Below are 15,969 nucleotides of genomic sequence, written 5' to 3' on the forward strand. Positions count from 1 at the left end.
CCATCCTCGCCGACACTCGTCATTGCGTTTTGCTTTGTCTTGTATTACCGCCGTCCCGATGGGCGTGAGGTGCCGTCTCAGGGTGGGTTGCCCCGTCTGGTCCTCAATACTTAGTTCCCTGTATGCAGTTCTTTCTACCCAGTGACCTGCTGTGGCCCTGACCGCGCCCCATTGATGCCCCACCGAGACTTTGTGGTTCCACCTGTCACACCCAAGGACAGGGGTCTGAAATGCCCCCGAGGCCCAGGCTCAGGTCAGCTGGGGGGCAGGGGAGAATGGGGGCGCAGGGTACTGAGTGGACCACAGCGCACGGACGCCCGTGGCTCTACCCACGTGTTCCCACGATGGAGTCTGAAGCCACACTCGCCAGAACTTATGCTTCGTGTTGTGAAATCTCTTGGTTCGGTTTATCTTAGCGATGACTTCAATAGTCACATTTTTATCCTTTGTCTTATTCTTAAAGAGGACCTCACACCTACCACTTCAGGGGTCCTAGGGTTCGAAGGGAAGAGTCCTTCAGAAAGACCACTTATATGTTGATGGAGCCAAGTGGTGGGGGGTGGTCTCAGCCTCAAATCACTTTCTCCCCCCCGATCCTCACCCGGCCAGTTCTTATTCTCCTAGACTCAGCTCACATGTCACCTCCTGACAGAATCCCTCCCTAAATAAAGGAGCCCCTCCCCCCAGTCACTTCTCCATCCCATTACCCTGTTTAATATTCTTCTAGAATATTCTTCTAACATATAGTAATTGTTTGTATTTCCCCTTCCAAAATGTCAGCTCCTTGAGGGCACAGCCTTTTATGCACTTTTATTCACTGCAGTGTCCCACGTGCCTAGAGCAGGACCTGCCACACAACAGGCGCCCAGTACATGTTTGTTGAATGACTGAACGAGCAGGAGATTCAGAACCCCCAGCAGAGTGGGAGGGAGGAGGTAAGCATCGCTCCCCAGCTGAGCACATCGCCCCCCAGATTGTGACACCTGCCCCCGGAGCCTGCAGCCTGTCCTGAGCTCTGGGGAAATGTTCCCTTTCCAGATCCTTCTCCCGGGGAGTCCAGCCCATTAACAGATGGACAAGGGGCTGAACAAAAGACAAAACCACGTCACATTTAGCCAAAGGGTTCATTTAAGAAATTTCATCCCTCACAGTAAGACATTCAGGCTATAAAAACATTCTACACAGTGGTTTAAAAAGCGACACCCATCCCCCAAAGCAACCCATATATACAACGCAGACACGCTTCTCCTGAAGAGCGGGGCGCACAGCAGCGCAAACAATCTTTGTACAGAAAGACGAGGCGTCTCAGAGACAATCACCCCCAAAGCAGAGCCCCCCGAGGGGTCACCAAGCAAACGCAGCAACTAGGATTTGCAAAAATAAATAGATCTTTTTTTTCATATATATATAGGTGATAAATGTTTCAACCAATATACAAAGTGCAAATATAACAAAAAGCCCCCCCGCCCCCGTCTGGACAGGGGTTTATTTACAGCTTCAGACGGAGACAAGGTTTCACAGTTTCCTACGGGGGGGGGCACACAGTGTTTCGTGGTCGGGTCATGAATGAGTGACAGTCCCTTCCGACATCTCCGTGCAGGAAGCGACTGCGGCTGGACCCCCCTGCCCATCTCTTCGGTCTTAAATGCAACAACATGGGTGACAATTTCAGAAAGAATTCTGGTTTCAGAAGCCCCATAAAATGACAGAGCCCGGGGATGTCCTCCAGGGCTGAAGCGCTTGTGCAGGTTTCAGAGGGACACCCATCCGTGACAACCATCCTGTCGGGGAAATTAACGGCTCAAGGGTATCTGCATAGACGTGGAAACGCTAGCCAGAGTCACGATCTTGGCTTTGAAGCGCTCGGTGACCCCCGGGGCCCTCTCGGGCCTGGGAGTCCATCCCAGCTGGAACGGAGACAGTGCAAACTAACAAAACGAACGTCGCCTTTACGGAACGTATGACCCTGAACGGAAAAGTGCGAGGAGAGTTGAAGGAGCGGGGGCTGGGGCGCAGGGCTGGGGTCCGGACAGCCACACTGGGCCCGAAGGACGCGCCTGGGGGTCTCGGAGGCTGCCGTCTACACGCACGGGGTGCCCGGCGTCTCAGGCACTTCAGAAAAGATTAAGGGCGATGGGCGGTTCAGGCTGTCCCTGGAAGCTGTCGAGGTTCTGTGAGTGGACGGGGCTTAACTGGTGCCACCCCCGGATTGCTGGATTCAGCCACATCCGTGTCAACGCCAGAGGCCCCTTCCCGGCCTAAGGGGAGGCCACAAACCCGGCTTGGGAAACCCCAGTTGGATCCTGATCGAGGGTGGCCGAGAGGCTTGCTCTGGCCGTCCAGCAACCAGCAAGGGGAGGTGAACACATTCACTCCTGAGTCTGGGGCTCGGGCTGGAGAGTGGGGGCGGTGGCTGCCTGGGGCCCTGCTCTCGACTATTCAAGGCCACGTGCTTTCTCTCACTCCGTGTCCCTCTGTCCGGCCAACCCTCAGGCGAGGAGCCGGTGGAAGATGCTGGAAGGTCAACCCTCTGCGGAGAGGACAGAACGTCCCCCCAGCTCATTCGGCTTTCTCCTCTTCTCCTTCAGACGGAAAGACAGACAGGAGAATCCCAACCCGAGCCCGTTCCCTGGGCGCCGTCGGAAGCCCGTTCTGCCTCCCAGACGAATAAATATATAGAACAAGGTTCTGGCAGACAGCGCGGCCGCCGGCGCGGAGGCTGCAGCCACGGCGGTGCTCTCGGTCACTTCTTGCTTTGAACGCAACAGGAGGGCGTCGAGGTCTTGGGAAGGGTTGGGGCAGGTCACGGGTCCAGGGAGAAAGCGCTCTTCCTGCCCAGCAGGTTCCGGGGAGCCACAGGCCTCGAGGCAGTGGCTCACACTACGTCGTCCTCCAGGCTGACCATCTGTCTCTGTCGACAGAACCAGAAAACCGGAAGCCATGAGTCCAGCATCCAGTAGACACGGCCAGGGGCCACCCACCCCGCCCTCCCTGAGGGCCCACCCGTGCTGGCCTGGTCTCCTGCCCCCGCAGTCTGTTCCCCCCACGGCCGCCAGAGGGCAGTGTGAGCATTGAGTCAGGCCATGCCCCTCCTCTGCTCAGAACCCTCCGTGGCTCCCACCTCGCTCAGAGCAAAGCCAAAGTCCCCCCTGTGGCCCACAAGGTCCTGCTCCATCCGTCCGGTCCCCTCCCTTCTCTCGTCTCCTCCCTCTCTCAGCTCCAGCCACACTGGCAGCCTCCCTGCTCCTCAAACACGCCAGGCACAGTCCAGCCTCAGGGCCTTTGCACAGGCTGTACCCTCTGCACACCATGCACTCCCCACTCAGGGAAGCCTGCCCCGGCCACCTTATCCAAAATTGCACCCCTCCCTCCCTTCCAGCACACAAGCCACTCTCTGTCCGCCTTCCGGCTTCTTCTCTGTCACCATCTGACCTCTGACCTCATTGCTTACCCACTGCCCCTGTCCCCCCCAGGAGCACATCCCTGGAGGCCCTCCCGCCCCCCGGGGAGCGTGGCCTCTCACCGAGGGGTAGGAGTAGCCGTCCTGGCTGCGGCAGATGTGCACCTCGTCCTCCGTGGTCTTCTGGTACACGGGGTTGTCAAAGTTGATGCTGTTGATGCTCTTCAGCCGCCAGTTCTTCCAGAGGAGGAAGGTCCCGAAGCACAGGACGATGAGCAGCGCTGTGGGGGACGCGTGCGTCACTCGGCCGCTCGGGCCCCGCCTTGTCACTTGTTAACGTTTTTGTCCCAAGTTAAAGCAATGTCAGCCCATCATAAAAAATCTATCTGGGGCCGGCCCGGTGGCCTAGTGGGGCCGGATCGCTCTGTGTGTCATTTACGGTGGGCCTCGGGGTGGCACTCCCTGTCCCCTCCCCCGGCTTCTGACAGCCACCGATCTCCATCCAGGGAACAGCCGAAGGCTCCACAACCTGGGTTTGGACAGCCTGGCCAGTGCCCAGAGGGCAGGAGAGACTCAGGCTCAGCTGGGAAGATGCCGGGCAGATGTTACCCTCGGGGCCACCAGGAAGGTGAGGGTCCCACCTGTCCCGCCTGTCAACCCAGCTGGACGATTGTAGGGCACTGAAATGGAGGTCTCTGTGAGCCAGCGGGGTGTTGGAGGGACACCTTGAAAGGATGTCCTCAGAAAGGGAAAAATGGGTGTGATGCTAACTGAGCCATGACTGACAGGGGTGGGGAGGGCAAGGGGAGGAGACGTGCATGCTGGCACCCTGGCAGCCCTCAGGTGTCAATGAGGCCTTGTCTGCAGTGCCCATCACTGCACACTGGGGCCCCCAGCCTGGCCCCATTTCCCCATGTGACACATCAGCTGTCTCACTTTGCTCCCTGTCAGCTCCAAGGGAGCCAGATGTTTCTCTTACCTGTCTGTGTCCCCAGTGCCCAGAAGTGGGCTTGGTACTCAGCAGGCACTCAAGTATATTTGTTAAGTGAATGAAGCTAGAAAGGGGGCACAGTGATGAACAGGACCCTCGGTGGGGCCGCCCCATTCTTGGGAGAAAAAATGGATGGGACCAGCAGGCTGGGCAGGAAGGCCATTTTGTGGGAAGCTGGGAACCGGGGGAGGACCAGGATGCTTACCGACAGGGAGCACGATGTACAGAGCCCCCACGCTCCTGGGCCTCTCCTCGCCGCCTCTACCCACAGCGTCGCCCAGGGCTGGATGGGAGAAAGGACAAAGCAAAGCTCAGATCCAAAGCGAGGGCTGTGGACAACAGAGCAGATGCCTGACAGCCAATGTGCCAAAGGAAACACCGGACACTTGTCATTGTCATAAAAGTTCAAAGGGAACGTGGAGCATCCCCCAGGTGGGAGAGGTGCCTCGCTGGCTCCGCCGGGCCCTCATTCGTTAGCAGTCGGGGTTATGGGGTTTGGCTCCGATTCCCAATGGTTGGCGAGGTCACGGGTGGGGTTTCTCCACCTGCTTCTGCGTCCAATGGCAATGAGCCTGTTCCGGAGGGGGCAGGGGCCACCTGCTGACTCCGTGATGCTCAGCAATTCCAGAGCCTGGGCTGGGTCGCCCCAGAGCCCCACAGTCCTGCGCCAGCTGGCCCCGGCTACCAAGAAATACTGCCTGTGGCAGGGAGGGGGACCTTATCACACAACCGCGCGTGTGCGTCTGGGCCAGACACCGTGACGGCCCCGTGCAAAGGGAAGTTTAAAAGCTTCCCAAGCGGCCAACGGGCTGGGAAGCCTGGATAAGCCACACGCATGCCAGTGAGCCGTGATTGACACCACGGTCATAGTCAAACCCCCCTGGGTTTTCATTCTACGGCCGTTGGACGTGTGTGTACGGAGTTTATACCCAGTTTTATATTTGCACATATTTAAGAAACCATGTAATAAAAATAATGTAGGGCAGCAGTGGGGTCCTTGAGAAGTTTTTCCCTTAAAAGGGCTCCTTGGCGAAATTCGAGAAGCCCTGGATGGGCTTGTCTGTGAAATAGTTTTTTAAGCAGTGGCCCCCCCGGAGCCAGAAAGGCTCTGGGCCTCCCTCGAGCAGGGCAGCTCCTGTTTTAGCTCGTTTGTGGCTGAACAAAGACTTCAGCTGAGAAAAAAAATTGAAAATTGCTGATGTGCTTTATTTTTCTGCCTAGAAAAGTCTACGAACTCCATTTCCCGGCTGCTCAAAAACCAGGCCCGGCGCCCTCTGGTGGACAAAGCGATGAATGGCAGGTCTTCCGTTAATTCCCTGAGAGCCCAGCTCTGACCGCCTCCCACAAGGTCATGACCTTGAAGCTGGAGGTCATGACCTTGAAGTCAGGTTAGGGTGAGGAGAGCCAGGCACTGGCCTCATGCAAAAAACTTGAAGGGCCCCCCAAAACTCAGTAATCTAGTAATATCTTAATGCATTATTTAAAAAAATCAAAATTAATGCCAATACCCCATGATGTACAAACTATCGAAATTTTTAGAAAGACAGGATCTGACTCTGCACTTGCACGATCCCGCCTCACTGGGACCCTCGCTCCAATCAAACTTGATTTATGAGACCAAGTGGTCGGCTTTTTTAAATATCACATTAAATATTATCGCATTAAAATATTATTTGAGGCCTGGGATTTTGGCTCCCCCTCAGACGCTGCCTGAGAGGTGCCACCCCGTCTCACCCTAGACCTGGCCCTGTTGGGCAGCAAATGGGCCTTGATAACATTTAGACACCCAGGCCGCGCCTGGAGGACTCGAATAAGCTGACACTGTGCACTCAGGCCCTTCACACACGTTATCACATGTGGCCTCCATTATTACCGGGAGGTGGGCAGACACTGGTACCAGCCCCATTTTACAGGTAGGGAAACTGAGGCTTCAGAGATGCACGGGCCCTGGCAGAGACAGTCAGTGCAGGAGCCAAGACTATCTCCCTCTCTTCACACTCTGGGCCTCGGAAGGGGCCCATCTAGATGCTCATCCCAGGGAACCGGGCCAAGGTGGGCCCAGCCTTTACCTTGGTGGGACACTGTCACCGTCTCGGCTGTGGTGAGCTCAGGGCTGGCCACGGACCCCGGGCTGGCTGTGTGCTTCGGCCCCACGGCCGTCGAGCTGGCTGTTGAGCTGACCGTCATCCTCACCGTAGAGGGCCCCCGGGTGGTCACAACAGATTCAGTCTCTGAAAGAAGGAACCACCCTTGAGTGCCCGGGGCCCGAGCACTGCTCTGATGATTGTGCTGCTAACAACAATGGGTGGGAAGCGAGGGCCATCGGCCACAAAGAAATAACTGAAAATGAATGCCATGAAAATAAAAACCCGCTAATATTGTTGTCGTTATTATTTGTTGTTCAAAAGGGAGATCTGTGAGTGTTACGGACACACTGGCCTCAAATCGTGACTTTGTCCCAGGGTGAGAAGAACCGAGAAGAGGGCTATCTCCTCACTCGGTGTCTGTCTAAAACAGGCACCCCCCAGCGTTCGAGAAGGGCAACTATGGTTACCCCAACTCAGGAGTCCTCACAACGGCCTCCCAGGGCCTTGCTCTCCCATTTGACGGATGAGAAAAGAGAGGCTCGGGACGGTCCAGCTGCAGGGCCGAGCTGCAGGGGGGCAGCCGCAGGACTTGCCCCCACAGGCTGGCGCCCTCACCTGTGAGGCAGCTCCGCATGTCCGTGGCCAGCACCATGCTGTCGGGGCAGGCACAGGTGAACTTGGGCGAGTGGGGGTTGATCTGCGGGGCCGGGAGACACAAGTACTGGCAGCCGCCGTTGCGGAGGGCGGTCCTCTCACACCAGTTCACCCCTGAGGTGGAAGAGGTGGGAGTCAGAGTGAGAACGAGGTCAGAAATTTCTAGAAAATTCCAGAAAATCCCAGAGCACCGGCAGGAAAGTGGAGGTGGGGTCGGCCACCTCATCTTTACCTCTGGGCTGCGTGAGGTTGTGGAAAAGGACAATATCCTCCGGCGACAACAGGTTTTCTGCCATCAAATTAATGTCCGAGCCCGTGAGGCGGTTGGCACTAAAAATGGCTTCATTGATGATATCCGTCCAAAATACTTTATCCTACATGGGCATTAAGGAAAATGACAGATCCCATTAACCATGGGGATAGGACACAGACCACTGTCTCCCCCTCACCCCCAATCTCTGGGGTTTTCTGGGAAGAAGCAGTACTAGCTTGTGGCATCATTTTTTCTTTTTTAAAAAATTTTAATTGTGGTAAAATACATGCAACATAAAATTTACCATCTGAACCATTTTTAAGTGTCCAGCTCTGTGACATTAAGTTCATTCACATTGTTGTGCAGCCATCACCACCATCCATCTCCAGAACATTCTCATCTTCCCAAGCTGAAACTCTGTCCCCATTGAACACTGACCCCCCATCCCCCTCCCCCAGCACCGGGCCCCACCATCCTTCCTGTGTCTATGAATGTGACTCCTCTAGGGACCTCCTACGAGTGGAATCACACAGTATTTGTCCTTTCGTGACTGGTTTATTTCACTCAGCATCATGTCCTCAAGGTTCATCCACGTTGTAGATGTGTCAGAGCGTCCTTCCTTTCTAAGGCTGGATAATAGTCCACTGTGTGGATGGACCACATCTTGTTCACCCAGCCGTCCGTCGATGGACACCCGGGTTGCTTCCACCTCTTGGCTACTGTGAATCATGCTGCTTGAGCGTGGGTGTACGGATATCCTGACTGTCGTGCTACTTGGGGCCGGATACCCCAGTGTGGGGGGACCCTCATCTCCTTGGAGGGTGTGTAGCAGCATCCCTGGCCCCCACGAGATGCCAGTAGTAACCCCACTCCAAGTGCAACAACTAAAAAGTTTCCAGAAGTTGCCACATGGCCACTGGGTTCAAGACAGCCTCTGATTGAGAACTGCTGACTTAGACCTTTCAAGACTCTTTTGATAAGAAAATGGAAATAATTCCAGGTCTAAGAGCTCTTCAAGTCACAGGCTCAAAAGAACTGGACAAGGTTGTCGACTGTTAGCGTGAGCGCCCCCGCCTGGGACATCAGGGGCGCTCAGTGAACAGCACTTGGCCTGAATTCCCTCAAGCTCGGAGGGAGCGACCACTTGCCCCCAGCCCCCACCTCAAAGACGGCCAAGGAGAAGGGGTGTGCCAGTTTCTTCTTGTCCTCCAGAATGGTCTTCCGGTTCCCTCCGTTGACGTCAATGCTGGAGATGGAGTGGAGCTTGGAGTCAACCCAGTAGAGCCGGCCACTGGAAAGATCTAGAACCCACGGGGGGAGAAGGAGGTCACGTGTTGACGCCAGAGTGGACTGGCCTCTCCGCTCCCCACAGGAAGGAGCCCCCAAACGACCTGGCAGAGATGAGCCCAGAAAGCAACTCTGACCACAGAGACCGTGTGTGAGCCTGGCAGTTTGGTTACAGATTATAAAAACCCCAGGGAGGGCCCGGCCCGTGGCCGAGCGGTTCAAGTTCTCTGGGCTCCGCTTTGGTGGCCCAGGTCTGTGGGTTCGGATCCTGGGTGTGGACCTGCTCCACTCGTCAGCCATGCTGTGGCGGCCACCCACATACAAAGCAGAGGAAGACGGGCACAGATGTCAGCTCAGGGCCACTCTTCCTCAGCAAAAAAAAATAAACAAAAAACAAACAACAAAATCCCAGGGAGCTGTGCGGTCTGGTCCAGGGGCAGCCTGTCCACTCTCCTCTCTCCTCCAGACTGTGCCCGACCCCGACCTCCTGCCAACATACCCAGCGTGATGCCATTGGGCCACTGGATGTCCTCCGTGACCAGCGAGTAGATGTCCACGCCGTTCAGGCCCCCCTTCCTGATCTCGGCCGGGGTTCCCCAGTCCGTCCAGTACATGAAGCTGGTGGGAGAGCAGCGAGAGCAGACGTGAGGGGTCGGCAGAGGCTCCCAGCCCACGCCCAAGAGCAGCTTCGACCCGAAGCCGCCAGGCCAGGACCCGAATGTGTGTGCAAATATCTGTCCACGTCCCTGCTATCAGTTCACCTGCATCCACACTGACAAGTGGGTCTCCAAGGGCTTCCAACCCTCTGAAGAGATGCTCCAACGCACTCACAAGTAGCCAAATACAAATGCAAATGACCCTGAAACCCCGCTCCCCGCCATGACTGGCAACCAGGGACGGGCCCTCTGTGCACCTCTGGCGGGAGGGTCAGTCTTACAATGTACGTTTGGAAGGACAAGATGATGCTATGTCCATGCACGCACCCTCTGAACCAGCAATCCAACTTCTAGAATGTTATCCTGCCAATAAACCACCACGACTCACATTCAAAGGTATTCACAGCTGCTTAGTGCGAGGTCAAGAAAAAAATCTAAATTTCCACGTGCTGGACAGCAGATCATTAAATCACGGCCCACCCAGTCGACAGGGAACAAACCCCACAGGCCAATGGAAGGGGCAGGTGGGGAACAGAGGGCAGAAGTGTGCTGGTGTTCAGGGGAAGAGAAACACAAGAGCAGACCACACACACACACACACAGTCCCCACCACTTGTATCTAAGTGGATGTTTTCTGGAAGCCTCTCTCTTCTGGGAGTTGGGGCTAATTCACTGGACCGCGTGCCCCTCTGCCAAATGAGAGCATTAGTCCTGTTCAGCTGGGACCCGCCCATGGCCCCCCTTCACCCCAAGTTCCATCTGATCTGACGGAACTGAGCCCTGGAGACCACGTGAAGACGGCCAGGTGTGCCTTCTCTCCTGTTCTCTCCCTGGGGCCAAAGCTCCCTTTTCTCCAGTGATTGCAGCCAGATCAGGCTGCCCATCGGGGCTCTCAGTGCCCTGGGGAATTGTGCAATTCCACATGTGACATGTTGAGGCGGCAGATGTGGTCTGACAGGTGCAGAGTTCGCGGGGGCGGGGGGGGGGCACGCTTTCCGCCAGGGACACTGTGGGTCCTGGAGCTGCTGAGTCAGCCCCGGGCCCGGCAGACACCCTCCTGGGGGCTCCACTGGGTGGCGACCTTCACACCCCATGAAATCCTCACCACAACTGTCAAGCAACTAACTGGACGTGAGGGTTATTACTCTTCTCCAATCCTATCCTGGCATAGGATGACCCTCTGCCATAGATACTCAATCAGAACTGAAATTTCTAATTTCTGATAAGTGTTCACTTCTAATACCAATTTCCATCAGGATTTTCATTTCTGATTTTGGAATCTTATTCCGACGACGGGACTTGTCAGGCTCTGATTCCATCTCAGGTAACACAGCAACATCGAGAGGGACCTACGCCCCCCATGACCCCCAAAGAGGAAGTGGGGAAGGCCCACCATGCCCGGCCTTGTTCTTTGCTGATCTGCTCTTTGCTGATCTCGGGACAGCCCCCACCCCACTGTCTAGTCCCCCTCGGGAGTCCCGGCTGGCTCTTCAGTGTCTCTGTGCCCGTCAGCTTCAGGAATACCCACCCGTGCACGGGATCCACCACGATGGCCCGCGGCTTAGAGTCTTTCTCCCTGAAGAGCGTCTTTCTCTTCACCCCCTTGGTGTCGGCCACGGAGACGGTGCCCAGGACGGAGTCAGTCCAGTATATGTTGCCGTGGATCCAGTCCACTGCCAGCCCGTCGGGGGCCTGCAGGTCCTCGCCAATGACGGTGTCGTAGGAGGAGAAGCTGGGGGCTTTGTCGATCTGGGTGCTGAGGAAGGGGACGTGTGTCAGCACCAGGGCCCTCACTTCACCCTGAGGTGGGGCCGGGCGCCGGCTGAGGCTCACCTGTAGATCTTCCTTTGGGACAGGTCGGACCAGTAGATTCTGTTGCTGGCGACCTCCGTGTCCAGGGCGACCACGTTCTTCAGGTTGGGGATGAGGCTGGTGTACTCGCCGCGGTCCAGCGTCATCTTCCTCACCTCGTGGCGGTTGGTGAAGAAGAGGTAGGCGATGGTGCCTGAGGACCCAGGAAGGACGCTCAGGGGAGTGGAAGGGACCCCGAGCCCGCACCTGTCACCCTGCAGGGTGTGGCTGAACCAGGGGAGACCCCCAACACAGGGGGGAAAGTGCCTCCCTGGGGTATTAACCACGAGCTTCTGACACTCTGACACTGGGGCCTCGCAGATCCTGGAGGGACGGCCCCCCCAGAGCTAGCCAATTCCTAGGGATGGTCAATGACTTCAAAACGCAAACTAACCAGGCCACTGTCCCCCTGCCCTGGTCACCCAGGTACCAGACAACCAGGGACAGGCCAGACACCCCAGAGCCTGCTGAAGCCAATCCCAAGGCTGCTTACCCTGACTCGCCCATTCCTTCCGGTGGAAACCACGCAAAGGCTCCTGCCCACATTTCCCCCCTCCCCCACCTCATGACCAACCCTGGTGCTTCCCCGGGTGGCCCTGCGTGGTGCCCTGTGCCCCCTCCTCTCGGGAACAGTGAGTAACAAGCTGCCTTTCAATGGCAGTCGTCTCCTGATCTGTTAGCCTCACCACAGCGGAATAATAATCAAACCTCCATTTTGAACCACCTGGGCCCCAGCATGTTACAGCTAGAACATAAAGATGAAGGAATGATAATGGCTCACGTGTATGGAGCGAGTCCTAAGGGCGGGGAAGCCTGCTCACTGCTTTTCCTACTTGTTTTTCCTCACCGATCCTCACTCTCCTATGAGGCAACCCCGCTTTACAGATGAGAGGATTGAGGCTCAGAGAGGGGAAGTGACTTGCCCGAGGTCACACAGCCAGGGAGTGGCAGAGCCAGGATTCAAACCTGGGTCGCCCCGACTCTGGGGGCTGTGCTGTAGCCAAGACACCAATCTTCACCAACAAACTGACCCCTTCTGCAACTGACCTCACTCTGAATATCCCTTCCCAGCCCCGGAATGGCATCTGTCTAGACACTGACCCCCACATATTGGGATGACAGTGAAATCTCACATCCCGGAGGGGTTCACGGACTCAGTCCCCACTTTGCCCAGAACTGGGCCATGCACGGGGACGTGACAGAGAGAGGCCAGGGAGCTGTCACAAAAGGGTGACAACAGGGGAGAGAGACTGACAGCCTAAGAGACCCTGGGGAAACAGAAACAGCTGTAAAATATTTCTGCAAAACTGGCCTCATTGAAATCACACAGGGAGAGCGGAATATGAGGCAACAAAGGGCATTTGTGTGACCGGACAACTCTGCCAGGACAATGACACCTCCAAAACCACGGGATTCCTTGATTTCGGTGATTCTGAGAATTAGTGCACGGCTGCAGTTCTAACCTAAACTTCAGGTAGAAAAGAAACTCAACTATTTCTATTTTGTTTCCTTATGAGCTATTATATTTTGGTCTCTTTTAAATGCATTTGCTTTTTGGGGTATAAGTTCCTTCAGCTAATAAGAACAGCTGGAGGGGGTGCAGGCTGTTTGGGGCCACGGCTTTCCACGTCTTGCCCCCCAAAGGCCACAGTGGGGCTGGGGGCGGCAAGCTGTCCCCCGTGGGGTTGACCTGTGTCTGCCGGACCCGTGCGGGCAGCCTCTGAGCAAGTCTGATTTCCAGCTGGGCTGCCCATCCTGGGCCAGAGGTCTCGGGAGCAAACAGCCCACCCTCCTGGGTCACTTCAGTCCGTGCGAAGTTCAGATGGCGAAATCCCACCCCCCCCCGCCCCGCACCTGCTCCCGGGCGGCCTGGCCAGCCTGGCCGCCGCCTCCTCATGCTCACCCGTGGCCTTGCAGGACTTGGTGAGGGGGTCCAGCTGGAAGCCCTCCTCACACTCGCACTTGTAGCCGCCCTCGAGGTTCACGCAGAGCTGGCTGCAGGCATCGGGGTCCTGGCACTCGTCGATGTCTGCGAGTCGGGACAGAGAAGGGGTTGGGGCGTCTTCCCCACGGGCTGTGGATGGAGCGATGGGCTCCAGCCGAAAGCCATGCCTCCTGATGGCAAATGGGGCCAGCCCGTCCCCGGTGGGGAGGATCTCCGAGGCCAGGGTCTCGGTGACGGTCGGGTTCAGAAATGGAATCATGGAAACGGACAGGTGCCGTCTCCAACGGTGACCCCGACCCCACCATTCACCTCAGGGGCACAGCCAACAGGACGAAATGCATCAGTTGCAATTTCTTTAATTATTAATCCCAAAAGGCAAGAACCGGGGCCAGCCCAGTGGCGTAGCGGTTAAGTTTGTGCACTCTGCTTCAGCGGCCCGGGATTTGTGGGTTCAGATCCTGGGTGCAGACCTACATGCCACTTATCAAGCCACGCTGTGGCAGCGTCCCACATACAAAATAGAGGAAGATGGGCACAGATGTTAGCTCAGGGCCAATCTTCCTCAGCAAAAAAAAAAAAAAAAAGGCAAGAACCAAGTGCTCCTTCAGGGCCCAGCTAGACATCTCATGCATTGGGCATCTTATTAAATCCTCCCATCTGCCCTGTGAGGTGTGGACTGCTTTCACGCCCACTTAATGGATGGGGAAACTGAGGCACAGAGGGTTTGCTGGCCACGTCTGGGGAAAGGGCTGAGGAGGCCCGGAGCCCATCCCACCCTGCTCGGGACTCACCTTCGCATCTCCGCTGGTCCACTAGCCGGAAGCCCTCGGGGCACAGGCACTCATAGCCGATCTTGAGGTCATTGCAGATGTGGGAGCAGCCGCCCTTGTTGTCCAGACACTCGTTGGTCCCTGCACCAGGCGGGGGACACAGATGGGTCACCCTCTGGCCTCCAGACGCCCCTTCCCCGTCACCCAGTGCGATTTCACCATCTTTATCACAGTCACAACGATGACTTGGAAGCCGGTGAAATAACATGACCCCTAAGAGGACGTCAAATAACTGTCACATGAGCACCACGGATAAAGCTGGAGGACGTGACGCTGAGTGAAAGAGGCCCATCACAAAGGTCTGTGTGATTCCACTCACAGGAGGGCCCCAGGAGTCACACTCATAGAGACAGGAAGGATGGTGGGGCCCGGGCTGGGGGAGGGGGGTGGGGAGTCAGAGCTTAATGGGGATGGAGTTTCAGTTTGGGAAGGTGAGAAAGTTCTGGAGATGGGTGGTGAGGATGGCTGCACAGCGATGTGAATGTGCTTAATGCCACTGAACTGTACACTTAAAAATAGTTAAGATGATAAACTTTGTTATGTTTTTTACCACAATTAATATTTTTTTTAATTATAAAAAATAAAAGCACATACTACTTATTCCAGTTACATATGTTAACTCATTTAATCCTCCCTACAACCCTAAAAGTAGCTGAACTACAGCTAGGGAAACTGAGGCACAGCCAGGTTAAATGACTTGCCCGAGATCACACCTTGGACTGGAAGCCAGGGCGCTTAGCTGTGGAATCCGTGCTCTCGCCCTCTTGAGCGTCTTGGCCACCAGGTGAGGGCCAAAGCCGGCCTACCACCTCTTCTTCCACAGCCCGAAAGCTAAGAATGTTTTTACATTTTTAAATCATTGAAAAGAAAAACAAGAGTCAGCCCGGATGGCCTAGGGGTTAAGTTCAGCACGCTCCGCTTCAGCAGCCTGGGTTCGGTTCCCGGTCACGGAACCACACCACCCATCTGTCAGTAGCCATGATGTGGTGGCGGCTCACATAGAAGAACCACAAGGACTTACAACTAGAATATACAACTATGCACTGGGGGCCTTGGGGAGGGGGAAATAAAGGAGGAAGATTGGCAACACAGATGTTAGCTCAGGGCGAATCTTTCCTGGCAAATAAAAAGAAAAATAAGAATCAAAAGAAAAATAGTATTTCGTGACACATAAAAGCTCGATGAAATTCAAACTTCAGTGTCTTGTAATCAAGTTTTCTGGGAGCACAGCCACACGCATGTGGTTGCATACATACACATTCGTATGGCTGATTTCCCGCTACAATGCTGAGTTGAATAGCTGTGACAGACAGTATGGCCTGAAAAGTGCAAAATATTGACATAGCTCTGGACCACAGAGACTCCTGAAACTTCCCAAGCATCTCGTCAGCCAGCGCACAGCAGCCCTAGGGTGTGTGAGCAGTTACTGCCCCATCCTATGGATGTGAAAACTGAGGCTGAGAAGCAAATCCACGTTTCCTGAAGCCCCCTCACATCTGTCTTTCCCCAGGGCCACAGCACCCATGCCCGGGTCCTCCGCGCCCGCAGCCCAGGGCTCACCGCACTCCTTGAGGGGCTCGTCCGACCAGTCCTGGCAGTTCCTGACCGAGTCGCACACTTTGTCCAGGGTGATGCACTCGCCACTGTGGCACCTGAACTTGTTGGGGCCCTCGCACAGGGTCACTGAGAACCAAAGAGGAGGGTCAAGTGCTTCTGAGCGCCAGGGGCCTGCTCAGCGCTCTTCAGTAATATCACAGTTAATCATACAAGAAGATATGCCAATGTGTTCATTAATCAAACAGAATAATTACTGAACACGCGTGAACCCCACCCAGCTTAAGAGTTAGAATGTCACCCAGAGCAGGGTTGGCAAACTACCGCCTTGGCCAAACGGGCCCACGGTTTTGTTTATTTAAATAAAGTTTTTGCAGTCTCTATGGAAAACAGTATGGAGATTTCTCAAAAAATTAAAAATAGAAATACCCTATGATCCAGCTATCCCACTACTGGGTATT

General features: G+C 55.5%; 1 protein-coding gene across 1 annotated transcript in view; it reads right to left on the reverse strand.

Annotated features, from left to right (window-relative positions):
• Positions 1-1,105: 1,105 nt before the first annotated feature.
• LDLR (low density lipoprotein receptor) overlaps positions 1,106-15,969 on the reverse strand; it is a 31,195-nt gene continuing 16,331 nt past the window's right edge. The window contains exons 6-18 of the mRNA XM_004442680.3: positions 15,515-15,637; positions 13,916-14,035; positions 13,083-13,208; positions 11,162-11,333; positions 10,857-11,084; positions 9,172-9,290; positions 8,547-8,686; positions 7,365-7,506; positions 7,094-7,246; positions 6,461-6,622; positions 4,597-4,674; positions 3,524-3,681; positions 1,106-2,911 (exon numbers count right to left, since the gene is read on the reverse strand). Coding sequence (XP_004442737.1) covers positions 2,876-2,911; positions 3,524-3,681; positions 4,597-4,674; positions 6,461-6,622; positions 7,094-7,246; positions 7,365-7,506; positions 8,547-8,686; positions 9,172-9,290; positions 10,857-11,084; positions 11,162-11,333; positions 13,083-13,208; positions 13,916-14,035; positions 15,515-15,637 — 1,757 coding nt within the window. The 3' untranslated portion in view covers positions 1,106-2,875. The remainder of the gene's footprint in view (positions 2,912-3,523; positions 3,682-4,596; positions 4,675-6,460; positions 6,623-7,093; positions 7,247-7,364; positions 7,507-8,546; positions 8,687-9,171; positions 9,291-10,856; positions 11,085-11,161; positions 11,334-13,082; positions 13,209-13,915; positions 14,036-15,514; positions 15,638-15,969) is intronic.

Source organism: Ceratotherium simum, chromosome 39 (assembly GCF_057802395.1).
Source record: "Ceratotherium simum simum isolate JZ-2026a chromosome 39, ASM5780239v1, whole genome shotgun sequence".
NCBI classification, from domain to species: domain Eukaryota; kingdom Metazoa; phylum Chordata; class Mammalia; order Perissodactyla; family Rhinocerotidae; genus Ceratotherium; species Ceratotherium simum.